The 18,952-nt window shown below is 49.5% G+C and overlaps 1 protein-coding gene across 10 annotated transcripts in view; it reads left to right on the forward strand.

Moving 5' to 3' along the window:
• Nucleotides 1-17,846, forward strand: part of LOC119198739 (microtubule-associated protein 4) — a 61,026-nt gene extending 43,180 nt beyond the window's left edge. For 3 of the 10 annotated variants that reach the window (XM_037456208.2, XM_037456212.2, XM_037456216.2), the window contains 11 exons: nucleotides 7,725-8,824; nucleotides 9,469-9,744; nucleotides 10,646-10,823; nucleotides 10,955-11,017; nucleotides 12,108-12,412; nucleotides 12,758-12,814; nucleotides 14,304-14,396; nucleotides 14,917-14,998; nucleotides 15,505-15,611; nucleotides 16,685-16,847; nucleotides 16,973-17,098. In XM_037456208.2, coding sequence (XP_037312105.2) covers nucleotides 7,725-8,824; nucleotides 9,469-9,744; nucleotides 10,646-10,823; nucleotides 10,955-11,017; nucleotides 12,108-12,412; nucleotides 12,758-12,814; nucleotides 14,304-14,396; nucleotides 14,917-14,998; nucleotides 15,505-15,611; nucleotides 16,685-16,847; nucleotides 16,973-16,980 — 2,432 coding nt within the window. In that variant the 3' untranslated portion in view covers nucleotides 16,981-17,098. Of the gene's footprint in view, nucleotides 1-1,198; nucleotides 2,882-7,724; nucleotides 8,825-9,468; nucleotides 9,745-10,645; nucleotides 10,824-10,954; nucleotides 11,018-12,107; nucleotides 12,413-12,757; nucleotides 12,815-14,303; nucleotides 14,397-14,916; nucleotides 14,999-15,504; nucleotides 15,612-16,684; nucleotides 16,848-16,972; nucleotides 17,099-17,129 lie in introns of those variants that run through there. The other 7 variants (XM_062559178.1, XM_037456209.2, XM_037456210.2 and 4 more) reach the window with 7 other exon arrangements.
• Nucleotides 17,847-18,952: the final 1,106 nt, after the last annotated feature.

The raw sequence follows: 18,952 nt of genomic DNA on the forward strand, positions 1-18,952 counted from the left end.
ATAGACTGCAAATTCAAACACATCAGAGAGGAAGGGGTCGCCTCACTAAAGAATTGGAAGAAATCAACGTAATATCTCTGATATGGAGCTGTTTATCTACAAAATGATAGTAGATTGTATGAAGCAGACGCTTTAAAGTTGTAGTTTCCGGAGCACAACTTTTATGCTTCACTAACTTCAGTGGAAATCACATTTCTGATTCAACAAGAACTCAGCAATTGCAGAAATAAAGCTAAAGGAGTTTTTCTTAAACATATGTGGCAGAGTTCCTTAAAAGCTTCCCTCTGAGTGCCTCCAAGGGAAGCTGCAGTGTGTGCGTGTGTGTGTGTCTGTGTGTGTGTGTGTGTGTGTGTGTGTGTGTCGCGCCGCATGTTGCAGCAAGTCTGTCTTTCATGTGGCAAAATTATAGCTCAAGTGGATGCAATCTGTGTGTTAATGTGTGAGAACCTTTGTGTTTCTTTATATTTTAGATGGCCTCTAAGTATCCATTTGTGTGCATATGAGTGTGATATAATGGGTAATGGTAATGAAATGAAAATGTGATCCGATGGAGTCTGACAGACAAATCTCTTTACCATGGGCTTCACTCTTCTCCCGTCTCCCATAAGTCCCATGTTCCATCTTCAGAGAGTCCACTACTCATAGCAAACAATAAAATGTTCTCATTTGGTCGTTTCACGGTATTATTTAGTCATCTGAGCTCCAGCTATTACTTTCACCTATCTGATTCATCCTCTCTCTTTATTGCTTTCTTATACAAGAGATACTTGTTAGACGTCAGAAGTCCTTCATGTTGCTCCAGACAACATGGATGTGATGTGTGGAACTGTATGGTTTGGAAAAGTATTGAATTCAAATCCACACTCCCCCTTAAGCGCCTGCTTTAGCCCTCACTCAATCCTCCCCCAAGGGAGGGAGACTGAGGTGTGTGTGTGTGTGTGTGTCTGTGTGTCTGTGTGCGTGTGTGTGTGTGTGTGCGTCTTCGTATGTTTTTACGTTGTGCATTTTTACCATCAGGCAGAATGAGAGAAAGAAAGGCATTGAGGGGAGAAAAACGTGAAGTGAAAGAGAAAATGGGAGGGGAGGGTGCCCTTCTCACTTCACCACAGTGGGTGGGAACTGGGAGCAGGCAGCAGCCAATTGGCAACTGGAACTAGGTCACATGAGCATCGTAATAATCAGTGAGAACCAGAGAGAGAGAGAGAGAGAGAGAGAAAGAGAAAGAGGGAGGGGACGAGGGAGAAATCTGCACATCCAGTCCCCCCTGTGAGGGTGTCTGAGTTAAGAGCAGAGGCACAGCACACACAGAGCACCTGAGTGGCTGAACCAAGAGGAACAGCAGTGCAAGGCAACAAAGGAAAGCCGGAAAGAAGTGTTGAAGATTACCATTGGACACCTGAGACTGAGACAAAGACCGTCTGTTAAACAAAGAAAAGGGGAGGGGGAACTAGATTAGAAAGGAGAGACGGCATGTCTTCTCTCTCCAATCAACAGCCTGGCTCTCCTTTCTCAGAGTACAGCGAGCTGTGTAAGGTTCCGTCCCTGACGCCCACCGTGCCGGCTCAGAGCTGGGATTGGCAGCCCCCCACAGGCATGGACATGGGGACCCCAAGGGGGCTGGTGGTAGGTAGTGGGTCTCTGGCATCGACCGGACTCACGGATGAGGACAAGCTGTGCTTCTTCGAGCAGACAAGCAGGAGCGGTGTGGATGCAGAGCTGAAGGTGCCCGGCAGGGTTGGGGGCATCTCCGGAAGCACCTCGCTGGGTAACGCATCACTGGGCAGTGCGGGGGAAAGCCCAGACAGCCCTCGGTCCTCCTCTCCATCCCCTTCCCCAGGTTCTCCAGGCAGACTACCCTCTGCTCTGGGATGTGGGGTCACAAGCAGAGTGTACCTGCCACCGGTTCCTGGATCCCCGGCCAGGCACATGGAGCCGTCTGTTATGCCTCCAATGGGTGCTTCACTGATGGAGGCATCCCCTCTAGCTGGGAATTCACCCTCAGAGCCATGGAACCACTCGGGTTTGGCTGAATCAAGCCCAAAGGTCGCCATGCCCCAGGTGGCCCCTAACTACTGCGTCATTGGAGTTGTCAATGACAGCCACTTGGGGAGGAAGAACGAAGCTGTGGCTGGAGCCGGAGCAGCCCTGGGGGCCCGACAATTCTCAGAGGACTCTTCAGGGGAGAACAACGAGGAAGAAGAGATGGAAGAGGAGGACGCAGAGTTGGAGCCCTGTTTTGTGGGGCGAGCTGAGCAACAGAGGAAGGCTATGCGCCGTGCAATGTCCGAGTGTTCCCACCTTTTGGTACCGACCAGTCTAGAGCTGCCTGATAAATACCCAGACGGAGATGGGGCGGGACTGGACCAGCTGGTGTCGCCCATGGGTGGTGTGCGTCGCTCACCACACTCGATGACGCGCTCCTTTACCGTCGCGGAAGATCAGTCTCCGACTCCGCCGCCCACTCTCTCGGCAGCCGGCCCCACACAGATCGACCTGCGGCAAGCCCCACCTGAACCCCGACTCTTCCTCTCCCCGTTCGCTCTGCAGAAAGACTGCGACCCTGCCTTCCCTCTTTCACCGCTAGAAGCCCCAGGTGAGGGCTTTAAGGTTGAGAAGGAGCCAGGTGGCATTGTGCTTCCAGTGCCCCTTAGCCCCAAGGGGCTCAGCGGCACCAACTCCAGCGCTCTTCTGCAAGTAGACTCTGACACTGAGAGGGTGTTTTGTTGCAAATCCAACAAAGATGCAGTGTTCAGTGTCAGTGAAGCAGATTCTGGACTCAACACTGGTGAAGGCGAGGACTTAGGAGCTGGCGATATATCGACGTGGGACTATTCCAGCCTCGGCGTGAGCTCCAGCAGTAACCCTTTCATCACAAGGGATGGTAGGTGGAGGTCATGTTTGCAGTCCCCCACCCCGCTTATTTTACTGTCTGACTGGCAAACATGTTGATATTGAAACACTAAGTTTGTAGTTTTTTTAAGACTGCTGTCAAAAGTTTTGTAAATACAAACAGAATATATATATTTTTTTAATTCATTAGTGACACCCAGAAGACGTATTTACGAAGCGCCTTCTGTTTGCTGGCTTCGTGAGCAATAGTTACACACAAACAGAAGGACATCTGGCTCTCCCCCAGGATCATTATGGTGATAGCATCGCAATGCTAACCCTATCACTGACCACTGTATGGTGAGGAAATTATTCTCAAGACCTGCGCTCTCCAGTTTGCGTAGACGCGTGCGGATTGTGGTTCACAATGAAGGCAGCGGTTGTTCAATCTTTGCTTTAACGGTTCATTTATTTACAGACAGTTTCGTCCCAGATGGGGCTTTCTGGTCCAAGCTTGCAAACGGCTTGGGGTGAGGAATCGCTGTGGAAGCAGGCGGAGGGACCGGTGTCAGACCGCGAGGGAGACGGGGAGTGAAAGTGAAAGAATGTACAGCTGCGCGCGCCCTTAGCTCCCCGCGGGCTAATTGGCATTCCGCTGTGGTAGTATCTGTCTGCTTGTGTTGGTCAAAGCCAGCGGGCCGATTTTAGACACGGATCAGCGACAGATTGAACAGAGCGTGTGACCATTCAGAGTGTGTAAATACCGGACAACGGGCGTCTTGTGCACACAGGTGGCTGTCTCCATGGGTCTGTTCATGCAAATGGGTTTTGCAGCTCCATAAGATTGCAGCATATGGTCGCATAGTAAGCTGACTGTCCAGCTGACATTTTTGATACGGTCAGGATATCGTGGCCCATTAGGAGAATGGAAGCTTTGTCTGTGTCCAACCTCATTTCCCATCCCACTGCACTGTTGCCTCATTTGCTGCTCGACTTAAAGGCTGTCTCTTTCTGTCGAGTCCGTACGTCTTCTCTTTTGAGGACTGAATGCTCGTTACATTCTCGGTGAAGACAGACGGAGCCAAGATGGCTCAAAGCGGGTCACAGTTACGTTGAATAATGAGTCCAAATGGGGTCACTGACTGGGGAGCGCAGCCCAGTGCGGTGGGGCTTTCGACAACCACCATCTTCCTTTCTCTTGGTGTTTCTCTCCAGTCTTTTGTCGCCTCCTGCCAGAAACTCTGCCAAGCGGGGCACTGGAGTATTGAAGCCCCCCCCCCCCCCCTGGAGTCAAAGAGGAGCAAGGCAGAGTCATCGAGCCATGGGGCTGTGTTCGTATTCATGCTTCTGCTATCTTACCAAGGTCATGAGAGTGTGTCTGTTGCTCCCGTTGTTAAAGCTCCTTTATCCACTCCGGATAAAGCACCAGCACCAGCTTTAGTCCCCAAACAGCTGTGCCTGTGCAATATGCCAAAGCTTTGCCTTAGCTTCACCTCTCTGGAGAGGTTGTGGGAAAAGGTTTGAGAAAGGACAAAAAATATTCAGTGGGATAATAAAAAAAAAGGGGGCTACAAAGAAAACTGGAGGGGGGATTAATGTATTACGATTGGCAAACAGGAAGTAAGGGTTTGGACACTTGGACACAGGAGGAAGCAGTAAATAAACAAATTCATCTATTAAAGAAATATTAAAAAAGACGAGATATGAAATGATTTCGGTCTCAAGAATGTCCTTTTTTTAGGCCGATTTTCAGATGCCTTCACTCAGAAACCTGCAGACGCTTTCCACATTCAGCTTTGTTCAGAAAATAATCCAACGTTTATTTAGTGGAATGAACGTTGTTTGCTATAATCCATCTGATTGCAAACACTGTTCACTAAATTAATTCAGTATTCGATTCGATTTCTACAATCTGTACACAGGCACAATCCTCTGTCCCAGGACCCTCACATCACCCCCCCCCCTCCCCTCCCCCTCACACACACACGAATCCCAAATCAAGAATCAGAAGAGTTGTCTTTAAGTTTAGAGACTTCCGCCACTCTTACAGTAACCAAGCTATTATTATTATTATTATTAGAGGGGCAAAGCGAGGGCCTGACACTAGAGATCAACACACTCCACTTCACAGCCACACAGAGCGGGCACCTTGTGGGCTGTGCTGCTGAGGGGAAGCGACGGAGTGGAGCTCTGCCTTCACATGGAGGGCTGCCGTCAGAGCTGACAAAGCCCACTCAGCCGGAGAGCGGCAGGATTATTTCCCTAATCTACTTGAGGAGCCAAATGAAGGCCTGGTGAAGGATGAGCAATCCGTTTTAACCTCTGCTTGTTTGCTTTATGTACGATTAGCCTCATGAATTGCTTCACACGTGAGTAGCTTCATTGGTGAGGAAAACAACCTCATGGACAGATTCTCCAACAATGAGGTAAACGCATTCTGAAAGACATGCATGTGCCATGAAAATGATGTTTCAAAATGTCTTTTTTTAACATTGATACTTTAAAATCCTTTAATTATGCGATGGATTTAAGATAATTTCGTTTTTTATGGCAGAATCAAATCTGCATATTTTACCATAAGAGGAGAGAATAAAATAAAGCCGATTTGAGGTGGTGCTCTTCAGGGGAGTCGAGGCTTAACGACCCTGAACGATCTGTAGGTGGTGGCTGTAGCCTTATATTAAATGAGGCATATTGAGCCTCATCAGCTCTGGTAATGCAGCAGCTGGACTTCCACATCAAACGGTTGGGTGAAGGTTGGTTCAGGACACAAAAGCCCTTTCTCCGGTGTGTTTGCTAACATATATCAATTGATATTGATTGATGCTTCCAGTCAGAAGCCTCATCAATAATAAAAAGCCCCCTTGAGGGAGGTCAGTGATTGCTGTTTGATTTGCTCCCTGTGCTGGTTGACTGAGGTGAACGTGAGTGAGTGAAACCCACTTTAGATTTGTTTTTTTTAATTCTCATTGTGAGTGAGAAAAACCTGCGCTCACTTTAAGAACAGGTTGATGTGACGATGAACATATGTTAACGCATGTGATCTATGAGGAATTTCTTCACATTTGGTACAGACTCTCCCGTTGCTTTTGGTCATAATTCCAGAATTCATAAGCCTGTTACCACAAATTCACTTAAATATCCAGTGGGATGTAATGATGAAGTGCTGACATTGATTGACAGCAGTAAACTACTCCTGCCCTGGCTGGGGGGGGGGCTCTCTGTGCTGGTGGGTACAGTGGGTAACAAAGCGTGGAAGAGAAACCCGAGTCACGAGGAGGAAGGCACTGCGCCATGTGAAAGGAGCACGGTGTGTGCCGCGGTTCTAAAACCAAAAGGATGTGGCCCGTTTGAACACATTCTGGGGGTTGGGGCAGCAGCAGCTTCTCTTACAAAATGACGCAAAACTTAACTGCTTTTTGAGAAAAATGTATTTCCCCCAAAAAAGTTGGTGGCAGTATTCAGCATTCAGCTGTTTAACGCCAAAAAACTGCAACAAAACGATGCAATTTGGCTAATTAAACATTAACATTGGTAAGCTAATAACTTGGGTCATGTTTGCCATGTTAAAACAAGTCAGTGTGGACTTTGGGTGTCACATGGAACACAAACCTCCTCTTAGCCTTTCCTCAAACTGTGTGCAGGTACAGAAATAGACCAGGTTTTGTCTTCTTAAAATACAAAAATAGCACATTATACTATCTAGCATCAATGAGACAGGCGCACAATGGCTTGTGGACTGGGAAGGACACACAGCATATTGTGTTGTATTTTAAACATGTGGACTTCCAAACTGGAACACAGCTGAAGTCAGTAGGTCTGAATGTGCTCCCCAGAGGATATTTTATTCTGTGAGTCAGCAACAGATAATCTTCTTCAGACCGATTGCACAATATTTGTAGTATTTTATTCCCATGAAAGAAACAGGTCTGAAATTTTCCACTTCTTTGACATCTCTGGACTCTCGAGTACTCCAACGTCTCAACTGGGATCTTCTGTCCTCTCAGTTTTTGATCTGCATAAATGTTTCCCTTGGACCACTTTATGCGATACGGTTGATGCCTGTTTGGATTAAAAGAACCCAAAAATAAGTCGGATGAACTACAAGTTCTTATTCGAGCAGCAGTGCAATCATTGGTACTGATGACATAAATCATTCTCTGCACATGCTTCCCAAAGTCTGTCCAAGTGAGACTAAACCCTTGGTAGCTTGACACTGAGCAGGCTGTATGTGGTAATGAGTAAAGACCCACCGTCTATCCGCTCGGGCCTTTCCTTTCCTCTACTTTGGATGAAGCAGCCAACAGCTGACAATTACGCTGTTAGGTAACCTGGAAGGATGTTGATGTGAGTGAAGCGTAACCATAGTAACAGCGGTGCCCATGTGCTGCATGGTGACCCTCTGAATATTGCTTGGAGAAACCATGCTCGAGGAATCCAACTTAAGGGGTTCTGAAGAAAAAAATGCTTTAACGGTAAACGTAAATATGCAATTCTTTTCTCAGGACCAATTCTTTTTGTGTTTTGGGGGGTAAAACACCTATCAGCTTATAAACAGACTAAATAATCGACCTGTGAAGACAACAAAACGTTGAGCTGAGCAGAGAAAGCTGCATATTTAGGAACACGATGCGGGGTCCTGGGACAAGGCACAATTCACAGGTCCTTATCACACAAAGGAAAAAAGAGACCGCACAAGTAGTGTGTGATGAGCTGAATTCAACCTTTTCTCGATGTTGTGATTGATTCAGCTGACAATCCTTTGCAGGGTTTTTAATGTATATTAACTGCTACCAACAACTGATTTTGTTGCATTGGAAAATAAGTAATAAGTAATGTAATGATTTATCGGACACATTGCCCTCATTTCTAATTCAAATGAATTGTCTTTCCAGTAAAATCTGACAAGATGGAAAAAGCGGAGAAGGAAGAAAAGCCTCAGGAGGACGTAAAGAACGTGGACATGTTCGACCCCCTGTCTGACAGAGCCGAGCAGAAGAGCGTGAAGGTGGAATACGCAGCCACTGAGACCCCAGCCAAGGTGGAGAAAGAGAAGAAGACAGAGACACAGAAAGAGATGGAGAAGGAGAAGGAGACAGAGAAGGAGAAGCAGACAGAGACACACAAAAAAGAGATGGAGAAGGAGAAGGAGACAGAGACACAGAAAGAGAAGGAGAAGCAGACAGAGACACAGAAAGAGATGGAGAAGGAGGAGGAGACAGAGACACAGAAAGAGAAGGAGACAGAGACACAGAAAGAGAAGGAGAAGCAGACAGAGACACAGAAAGAGAAGGAGAAGCAGACAGAGACACAGAAAGAGAAGGAGAAGCAGACAGAGACACAGAAAGAGAAGGAGAAGCAGACAGAGACACAGAAAGAGAAGGAGAAGCAGACAGAGACACAGAAAGAGAAGGAGAAGGAAATGAAGGATGCAGGGAAAGTTAAAGAGGAGAAAGTGAAGGTGACAGAGAAGGTGGACGAGAAGAATGAGACAGAAGTGGAGAAGACCCAAGTAGAGAGCAAAGCGGAGAAAACCCAGAATGTGGGAAGAGTGGACCAAAGCGCAAAGTCCACCGTGCACGAAACTGAGAAGCTGGAGAAAAGAGAGGCGAAGGACTGCACAGAACGCCACGCGGACAAAGCCCAGAAGACCCCGGAGCCACAGCCGGCACCCGTGGAGCCAGATACCGCCTGTGACCGGCCGGAGAGCAAGGCCGACACGGACCCACAGGCGACGCCAGGACCGGGAGACGGCAAGGAGAAGGTGCACGCCGACCCGGCCAAGGGGACGGAGAAAGAGGACGAGGCGGAGAAACGGCAGCAGCGGGCCGTTCAGGAGGAGCAGAAGGACAAAGGGCCGGCCAACAAGAAGATGGTGGAGAAAAAGGATGACAAGAAGGACAAGGCCGCCGGACCGGACGGAGGAGACAAGGCCAAAAAAGCCAAACCTGCCACCAACGGGAGCAGCGCCCCGCCGGCAGACAGGAGGACAAAGGTATGTCCCTCCTCACGCCGGCCTTTGGCCTGTAGTTAGTGGAACACCAGCCCGGCACACGTGTGTTAGGAGTCATTGCACAGACTCAAGGCCATTTCAGTCCCGGAGATCATGTCAATGAATCGATAGGTTTTGTAACCCTGACGCGTTTCGTTATTCAAAGGGTCACACTGTGAGGTACGACCTGGTGTGATCTCCACGGATGGATTACTGTGCACGAGGCCAAGGGCCCAGCGTGGCCTAGTAGCCACTCTAATGTCACTACATGGGGCCTGGAACAAGAGAATCAAAATGAGGAAACACGGGGATAAAACAGACGGCAGAGACACTGAAACACACTGATAGCCCATTGATCAAGGGGATGAAAGGTGAAGCTGAGAAGGATTTGGTTCATACATCACTGAATCCAAGGGCTTGAAGGTTTAAATTGTAGCAAAACACACATGCTGCCTCTGCTCCTGCTGCCTGTGCTTTGTGTATTATGTGAAGTACAACGTCCCCTAGTTCAGAGCCTTTTCAGGTCACGCATATGTATTATCATTTTTATATTAATGCCGGTTAATATTATCCATTTGCCTTATTTTTTGCTTTCCCTCCCCTCCTCATTTTGCCCCCGTCCCTCCTGTATGTCTCCTGCGTGGCAGGCGGCTGCCGGGGGCCCCAAACCCAGCGCTGCTGCTGCTGCTGCTGCTGCTGCTGCTAAGGCGCGCCTGGGCACCGCGGCTCCAGGGGGCCCAGCGCCGACTAAGCGCCCCGCATCCTCCTCCACCACCGCCACTTCCATCTCGGACAAAAGAACTACCGCAGCCAGAGCCCCGCCCACAGCCGCTGCCGGTCCAAAGCGCCCCCCCACCACCACCTCCAGCACCCGCCCTGCATCCTCCACCACTGCCACGGCTGCAAGGGACGTCAGACCCAAGGTAGGTGCCGTCTGCCTCGTTGGATGGAGCGACGGACGCTGTCCAATGGTTGGCTTTCGCTCGCCTTGGATCCCGATCACACAAACGCACGGTAGTTGATCATAACTGATGGATTTTAGTCAAAGCTGCAAATGTTTTCCAACCGGATGAGCAAAAGTGACAGAAAGCGGAACCCCTCTCTGCTATTTCCCCTTGACAATAGGTCTATAAGCTGGTTTGTTTTACAATAATTAGTTACCAGCAGATATTATCGACCCTTTTACCCGCCCGTCTTTGAAATTAAGACAGAGTCAAATACAAAAATTCGAACTACTTTTATTTGAGTGCCTTAAAAGGAGTAATTTCAAAGAGTTTTTTACACTGTTCGTTATACTATTGCATGTAGTAGAACGTATTCCATCTTTAGATTTGACTTCCTGGGCATCCTGGTGGTTATATACACTTCAGTCTCCAGTCAAGGTGAAACTGCCAAAAGAAAAGCGCTTTTATGTAGCACGTAGCACGTTGCCCAATGAGACTACTGTCATGTGATCCATATCACAGTACCGGGGCTGCAGGCCTCAGGGATTCTTCTCTAAAACTGGCATGGCGTCAGTACGTCCTACTGACTTATTCACTACTTCATGTCACTAATTCATGCTCTGCGCTCTAAAGCGACTCGTCGGCCTTCTGTCACCCGGGTCCAGTGGCCTCCTTCCCGCTCAGCTGAAAACCAGCGCCTTTAATTAGCCTATGGCCGCCCGAGGGCTCAGGGTGACTCAGTTCAGAGTGGCTCAGCGTGCCATCATGAAAAGGTTATTGGGGGGGGGGGGGTATGCGGCTGATTCGTTGATGTTATTGCTTCGCGGCCATCAGTGTTTCCCTCCTCAATGTTTTTTTTTGCTCTGTGGTTTCCTTCCAGACGACTCCAGAGAGGCGCCCCCTTGTGCCGAAGGCCAGCACTGGCGCTCCAGCAGGCTCCACCGCTGCCACCAGAAATGGAACCGCCTCAACGGCAGCCAGTAGAACCATGACATCGGCACGCACAGCGCCGCCTGCTCGCACCGCCACCACCGCCGCCGCAGCCAGAAGGCCTCTGGGTAAAGGCAGCTACTGACACACACACACACACACACACACACGTTTTTGATGATGGGTATTTTTAGCTCTGTGCCTTTGATCCACACGCTACCCTCTACAACAACTACACCGTTCACCGTCTGTGTTTCAGCCCCCAAGACGGACAGCAAAGCAGGAGAGGAGAAGAAGCCCGGTGCTCTGAGGACTTCTACAGGTACCCTCGCTCTCTGCAAGTGAAAACCACGTTTAGGCCATAATGGAACATGCTTACAGTTGTAGCTCAGTTTAGTACTCAATAGAATCTATCCATGCCAATATTTGCAGTCACTATCTCACCTCCCCCCCCCCCCTTCCCCCTTCTCCACTTTGTGCTTTTGATCTCTGCATCCATTGACCTCCTCTGCCTTCTCCACTCCTCTCCTGTAATCCTTTTCCTCAGTTCTCTCTCTCTCTCGCCGACATTTACAGCTTTGCTCGTCCCGTCGACAGATTAGTTGACATTTTGGCAACATGAGGTCTGTGATACTGCAGCACGCTCTGTCCGAGCATGACAATGCTCTGCAGAGTGAGAGAGAGAGTGAGAGAGAGAGAGAGAGAGAGAGAGAGAGGGGCTTTATTGGTCTGTAGAGTTGAATAAACCTTCCACGCAGCATCCTGTGGATTACATCCCCTCGCTGTTGACAGGCGCTTGCAGCTGCTGCTGATACAGCGCATGGATTCTTCTCAATCACACACGTTTTAAGTGGAGCTGGAGGTGCATGTCGCACGGTTCAGCATGCAGCCCTCCGGATGACTAAAAGCTGACACGTAGGATTTGAATTGACTGACTGAAATGCAGTGCAGTTCGGCGTGCTGAAATGTGCTCACCAGCCGGGGATGAATGTGTCAGCAATTCAGTCCAGGTCACTGAGATGCTGACCTTTACATGTCCAAACAAACACAGGCTGGTTTGATGTCCCCGTGCAGGGAGGTGTCCCAGTGACTGTTTGTTTTTGCCTCTGCGGGCTGCCTTCTATCTGTTTAATTCCCTTTGTGGAGCTTTGTTATCCGTCCGTGCCGACCGTAGATGACAGATGGGATCCTTTGTGTTTGGCGTGAGAGAGGGTCCATGAGTACATAATGCATACGTCCTCAGCACGTTGCCTTTGGCTATCTTCATCCTTGTCATTAGAAGGATGAGAATTCTCATTATTAACTTGTATTCCCAGTGTTATCTATAATGGTGGATAATGGATCTAGCATTGCATCGGTAAGGATAAAGCTCTGACCCTGAGCGTAACCCTGTCTCTCTGACCCACTCTCAGCAGACCCTTCCAAGCCCAAGACCACCAGCGCCCCGGCTCTGCGCAGCACCGCTTCCACCGCCGCCGCCGCCTCTCGCGCCCGGAGCACAGCGGCCAAACCCGCCACGCCCTCCCCCTCCACCACCAGCGGCGCAGCGCCAGAGAAGAAGCCCACAGTGCCCCGCGCCCCTCGGCCCGCTTCCTCATCCGCCGCCCCCTCCAGGACCACGGCTCGGCCCAGCGCGGCACCGGCCCCCGACATCCGCAACGCCCGCTCCAAGATCGGCTCCACGGACAACATGAAACACCAGCCCGGGGGGGGGAAGGTAGGTCCGCCCTCCAGACCGCAGCTTTGCCTTCAGTGCACGCATCTTCTGACCCTGGGTCCGTGGGTTCCTCACTTGCACTTGTTACTCAAGTAGCCATAACACACACACACCCTTTATCTGTAGCTTAAAGTAGATGCTAGGTAGCGCAATGTCAGTCAGTACATTTTTTTACGTTTTTGCTTGGTGTCTCCATGTTACTTGACTCCTTTCTTTGAGCTTCAGGCCATCGTCTTTCCACGTTTTTATCCTCCACCCTCAAGCGTCACCCTTTGCACCGCCTCCCCTCCCTGTGTGCTGTCATGTGGTTTTGTTGCTGACCCGGGATGGGACTTGTTTCCCCAGGTGTCATCCACCTCACTGAGTAGGGGCGCCGCCTCCAAAGAAACCAGCCAGAGCAAAGTGAGTCCCCTCCCCCCCCCCCCCCCCCCCCATCACCACAAGCTGCACCTCCCTCCTTTGAGTCTTTGCCTCTTTTTGTTTTCATCACTTTTCATATTTTCATGTTGGTTTTGAAGTGATGCTACTTGGCAGATTGAAGATTGAAAAAGCCACTGAGGGTTTCAACCCATCACCCAGATGTGTCTCTTCAGTCCCACTTTGGTCATCCGGTGGTTCTAGGTGATACAAACTGTCAGATCCAAGTCGTGCATTTATACTTCAATTGGCCGTGACAAATATTTCTAGATTTTTCCACTTGAAAATAAAAGCTTTTGATTAACAAAATAATAGTGAAATTGTATTGTGACAAATTTACAAGATTTGTTATAAACAAATCTACTAATAGGAAGTAAGGAAGGAAGGAAGGAAGGAAGGAAGGAAGAGTGTGGCGCAAAAACAATGTGGTGCTTTTTAGTGTGAAGAATTTGTATGATGTCCATGTTTTATGTTAATAATTTTAGAGCCGCAACCTTTGACCACGGAATGTATCATTATCCGATCATGCAAGTGGTACTGAAGTGTGGACACACACACACACAAATGTTCAAAATGTGCATGTTTTCCTTATTTTTTACTTTTGCGTTCTATTTTATTTTCCTTAGAGGGCACCTATGCACAATGTGGCCCTCCTCCGGTGCTCAGTGGCTGGATAAATCCGGTGTTGTTCCTTTTGTAAATGCAGCAAATGTTTCCTGCAGCTGTACTGAAAGCTGAGCTTTCACACCCAGCGCCCCCTAGTGGTTGGATGAGTTGAGACGCTGTCGTCTCAGAACACAAAGACAAACGTATTGTACGAGAAAGCTCTCGTTTGGTCTGAGCCTTGTGTGATCTACAGTCAGTGTTAATGCCGTGCTGTGGATTCTACTCCGCTCTGTTTGCATGTGTGTACTCGTTGACCCTCTGAAACCCAAGATCACAACAATCACATCATTGAGCTCTTCTGTCAGAAAAGGCAATGGAAACCAGTTTTTGATTGAATTGTGATATTCATCTAAAACGTTTTATTCTGAAAGTCATAAAATTTGCAACTTCCCAGTGCAATAAAATGTAACAAGAGAAAAGAAAATCTCCCCAGAGATGCTTGGGCTCCAGAGGGTTTTAAGTGTTTTGTGTGGCGTTCAGTAGCTTCTTCTTCTTTTGCAAGACTTTATTCAAACGACATTTAAGCATCTTTCAGATTTGTGTTATTGTCGCTATTCAAATGGAACGCGACTCACTTCTCAGCAGTTGATATCAAGCGCATCCACAGGTCCCAAATGAGTCGTGTTTGGGAAGGTAAACCTCAGCCCGTCCTTTCCCTCCCTTTCTAACCCTGCGCGTAACGCTTCTTCTCACCTTTCTCTTCCCCTTCCCTCTCATCTTTTCTTTGCCTCCACGTCCTCTCTGTGCCATCCCCCGGCGTTCACCTGCTCTCCTCCTTCCCTCTTGCTGCCATGCTGTGTCCGTGTAGGTTCAGATAGTTTCCAAAAAGCTGGACTTCAGCCACGTCTCCTCGCGCTTGGGCTCCAAGGACAATTTGAAGCATGTTCCTGGTGGAGGGAATGTAAGTACCGCCCGGCCCAGCAGCAGAGCGCACACGCATCCTCCAACCTGGCTCCAAGGAACAACAGAAAAGAAGATATAGTACAAACACTTCTGCTCCTGAATTGCCAGTTCTATAGTAGTAACGGTGCAGGTAGCTACAGTGCTTGCAGAGTCCAGTACTACTTGGTCCTGCTCTAGAGGGGGAATCATTGGACAGCATGCTAGTAAGCCACTCCCTCACAACCCGCCTCCCTCACTTCCTTAAACTGCCCTCGTGTTGTCCCGCCCCGCCACTAACTCACTGATCCAATGACAACGATTGTCTGCGTCTCTGCTTTCGGACCCTCTGGCTGTGTGAGGAGGGGGTCACCTCAGGCAGAGAGGCTTTCGCCTGCTATCGTACATCAGCGTTGATCTCAAACACAGATGCAATTGATCCCGATGGTGGTATTGAGGTGTGGATTGAGCTGAAGGGGGCCCACGTCTCTGCATAGTGTTCCTGGGATTTGTGTTAAAAAGGCTTATGTGACGTTCGACAGGTGCAGATCCTCAACAAGAAGGTGGACCTGAGTAAAGTGACCTCTAAGTGCGGATCCAAGGACAACATCAAGCACAAGCCTGGTGAGCTTGTAATCATTACATGGAGCGCCGCTGTGTCTATGCTCACTGAGTTGGAGTTTATTAGGGACAGCTGGACAGAATCAGTGCAGCATAATACAACGTTTTCATCGATAATCCAAAATACTGACACCCCGAAAAAGATTTCGACATTAAACATGTGGAGTAAATCCGTGCACACTCCAGAAAGAATCATCAAAATCCACGTAATCATTGACAAAGCTCATGTTGTGAAATAGACTCACAAACGGGCATTTAAAGGTTTAACGTTCTGAATATAAAAGAATATGTGGTGGTGGGATGTTTGTTAGATATTTACCTCAGTGTAAGCATCAAATAACATTAATGAACATTGCTTTTTGTCCACCAATGACGTCAGGGCAACATCTGTAAAGATGGGTTAAGTGCGGCCATCTGCATGTCACTATCATCATCAAGCTGATATTGAAGAGCAAAAAGCTTGTGTCCATGACGCATGTGTGATGACCAGGGATCCGTGTGTGCTGCAGGTGGCGGGAAGCTCGAGTCCCACAAAGTGAGCTTCAGAGAAAAGGTTCAGTCCAAAGGGGGCTCCTCGGACGCCTTGAGCCCTGCCGCCGCGGGAGGACACGTCGAGGTGAGATCATCACTTTTATTTTCATGAGCCAACCGATCGCAACCAAGAGGCCGAAGAAAACCGTTCCTACAAACAGGACTCAGTAAGTAGGTCCGATGATGGTTGCCGTTTACTAATTAGTTGAAACTTTTGAAAAGACAACTGACAGGGGCCAAAAAACTATCAGCGTTTTCTCTCTGAGCCCCGCCCACTTCGGGAGCCAATGAAAAGGTCCCTGAGGGTTGGCTGTAAATTGAGGTGTCCCTCAATTATCTGAGGAAGATCAACACAGCATCTATGGCTGGGGGGGGGGGGGTTCAGGTTTTAAGTTTAAGGTTTAAACCCGCCTCTGTGTTTGTAGAAAATGTCTGTGAGGTGGGCGGGGCTTCAAGCTGCCTTCACTTATGAGGCTGACAGCTTGTCAACCTGAACCCGCTCAAAGCCTCTGCACCAGCAAGCGCCTCGCTTTCCCCTGACCTTCAGTCTGCCCCCCCCCCCCCCCCCCACCCACACCCACATTGAGAGAGACAGAGCTTGGCATGCAGGGACAGGCTGGTGTAATGACAGTTGTCAATTTTGGCAATACGAGACATTTTTGGGGCAAGTTGATCAGAATCAATCAATCATGTCTGCTCAGCCTATGGCGGCTCGTCTTTCGCCGGCTCCTCTCACACGTTTGGTCACCTGCACCCTCACACCTAGTGAAGACATCATGCGTAAATAATAGAAAATAGATACAAGTGTAAAAATAGAATTTGTGTAACGATGACGAAGTCTGTTTTTAGAAATGATGTTGAGTTCCTGAAGGTTCAAATGTGTGGAGCTTTGAAAGGTGCTCTCATCTGTGCTTTTATCTTCAGCAAAGATGCTTTTTTCTTTCTTTTTTTTAAACTAAGGCTAACAATAGTCTATATTCTGTGTTCCGCAATTCTATGAAAAGACCGATACCAACTATTAAAAACCCAACTGCACCCACCGACATGTTCGCTCATCACCGTGCACACGCACACACAATTAGAGATGTGGGTCAAATGCTGCCATAATATCCCTTCTATCAGAACTAAGAGGACTTCTCCACTGCTCACTGTTTTTAGGCTGAGCGGGCCCAGAAGACACTGGAGGGGAGCGGCCCGGCAGCACCGGAGCCAGGGTCCGCAGGGGGCCCGTCCCAGGAGAACGGGCTGAAGGAGGGGGCTCGCTCTGACAGCGAGGGCCTCCAGGAGCCCCAGGCTCTGGACTCACGCATCCCGGAGACAAGTGAGTGATTGTGTCCGTGTGTGTGTGTGTGTGCGTGTGTGTGTGTGTGTGTGTGTGTGTGTGTGTGTGTGTTCACCATGCAAGCTCCTGATCACACTGTCATCTCCTGACTTCTTATCTTGCAGGCATCTAATTCTACTATCCCTCTTCCCCCCTCATCCCCCCTCATCCCCCCCCCCCTCCGTAACGTAACCCCCTCCTCTCCCCCCCTGCACCTGCCTGTGTTTTTTCCCTCCTCTCTCCACCCCTTCTCTTTTTTTTCTTCCAACCTTTCTGCTGCAGATTGAGTGTTTCGAGCTCAACTTCCGCGAGAATGCTCGCTCTGGCACGGACCACGCCGCCGACATCCTCACCCGGCCGCCCCTCCCCCCCCCACTCACCCCCCCCCCCCCCCCCCAACCCTCGCGACGAAGATGACGCCCCGCCCACACATGTCCACTCACCACCACAACCCCGCCAGCTCCGTTTTCTTCAGTGAATGGACTTGCTCCCATGAGCCTCCCCTCTGCCCCCTCCTCTCTTCAGGGGTGGGGGGTTCAGGGGGACAACAGCAGCTCCTTAAAGGGACCTCCACCTCCCTCCCCCCGCCCTGGCGGAGCCCTGAGAACTCTCACCTTTCACCTTCACTCTGTTTTTGAACGTTCCAATATCGACTTCATGTTGCCACGCCTCCCCCCCCTCACTTCCAACTTCATCCTCCTGTGCTAATGATGACCCCCCCCCCCCTCCCTCTCTCAATGTTTGGCTAAAGTAAGTGACTGTAAGCTTTGGCCTCTGTGGGAATCTATGTGGCATGGAAGGTTTTTCCATGCCTCCTAACCGGCTGACCTGTAATCAGTGGGAACCCTTCCGCGTGAACTGACACCCCCCCCCCCGCACAATCGCACCCTCGACACACACCAATAAGCACTGCTTCTGTTCTCCTCGTGACCCCGGTGACCTTCTGTAACCGCATCGTGCATCCCAATGGCTCCATCTGCGTCGAGCTCCCCCCCCCCCCCCCCCCCCCCCCCCCCCATAAACAAGCTGACAAACAACAAAAAAAGAAGCTAGACAACAAGTAGGCTGTTTAACTCTTTATTCTCAGTGTCCGTGGTGGTGTGTTAGTGTACAAACAAGCTTTGGTGTTCTGTTGGGATCTTATTTCTGCCTCTCTTGCGTTTACCTTCTAGTTGGATGATTTTTAAAGCTCGGTTTTATTTATTTCTCGTACGTTTGGTCCTGCACCAGCAAGGCAGCGTGCCGTCTGTTAATCTCAGACGGCACAAATCACGCACATGTTTTTCATGAAGCAGGACTCGCAGCGAGGGGGGGGCGGGGGAGGGAAGGCGCGCCGCCGTAGAGAAGCTTGAACTGAGCAGAGGGTCACGAGGAAGATGCCTGAGCGGCTCCAAAGAGCTGCGTGTCTCCTGTGTGCCTCCCGTCCTCCGTCCCTGAAACCCCTCCAGTAGACGAGGACGCCCCCCCCCCCCGCTGATTACGCTGGTTATTTCAGGTGTCCCTGGGAGGGGTGTGGCAGCCTGACACTCTGTCATTGTGGGAGTATCGGGGGTGGAACCTGAAGGGGCTTCATGCTCTACGCTTTTAGGAACGCATTCAACGGTTGCCTCCCACATGGTATCACGCCCAGAGTGCTGTGCTTTCGTTTTCGAAGAGGGGGGGGGGGGCGATGGACCTCATTAAGACCTCATTAGTTACATCGCTTTGAGCACAATGCAGATTTCTACACACTGAATCTACTAAAAGTCATATTAGGGATGTTCAAAGGGATTCTGCTCCTCATTTGAAAAAGGGACTGGGTATCATCTGGAATCTTTCATAAGTCTCGCTGCTAACACTCAAACTTTTTTTTACGGACATCTTAGAGTTGCATCTTTCATTTGTTGGTGCCGCTTGGAATACAGTTGAGTTGAAAAATGTTATAGCCCAATATCACAAAACCTAAATTCCCTTAAAGTGGTTTAACAGAAAAACTTCCCCAAATGAAAAAGCTGAGCGCGCGGGAGCCACAGAGCGGCGTCAGCACTTCTCTGTGTCCACATTGTGAATGTAGGTTGTGATGCGCGTGGCACTTTTGTTCCGCCTGCAACACCTCAACCAAAAAC

This window comes from Pungitius pungitius, chromosome 19 (genome assembly GCF_949316345.1).
Source record: "Pungitius pungitius chromosome 19, fPunPun2.1, whole genome shotgun sequence".
Taxonomy (NCBI): Eukaryota; Metazoa; Chordata; class Actinopteri; order Perciformes; family Gasterosteidae; genus Pungitius; species Pungitius pungitius.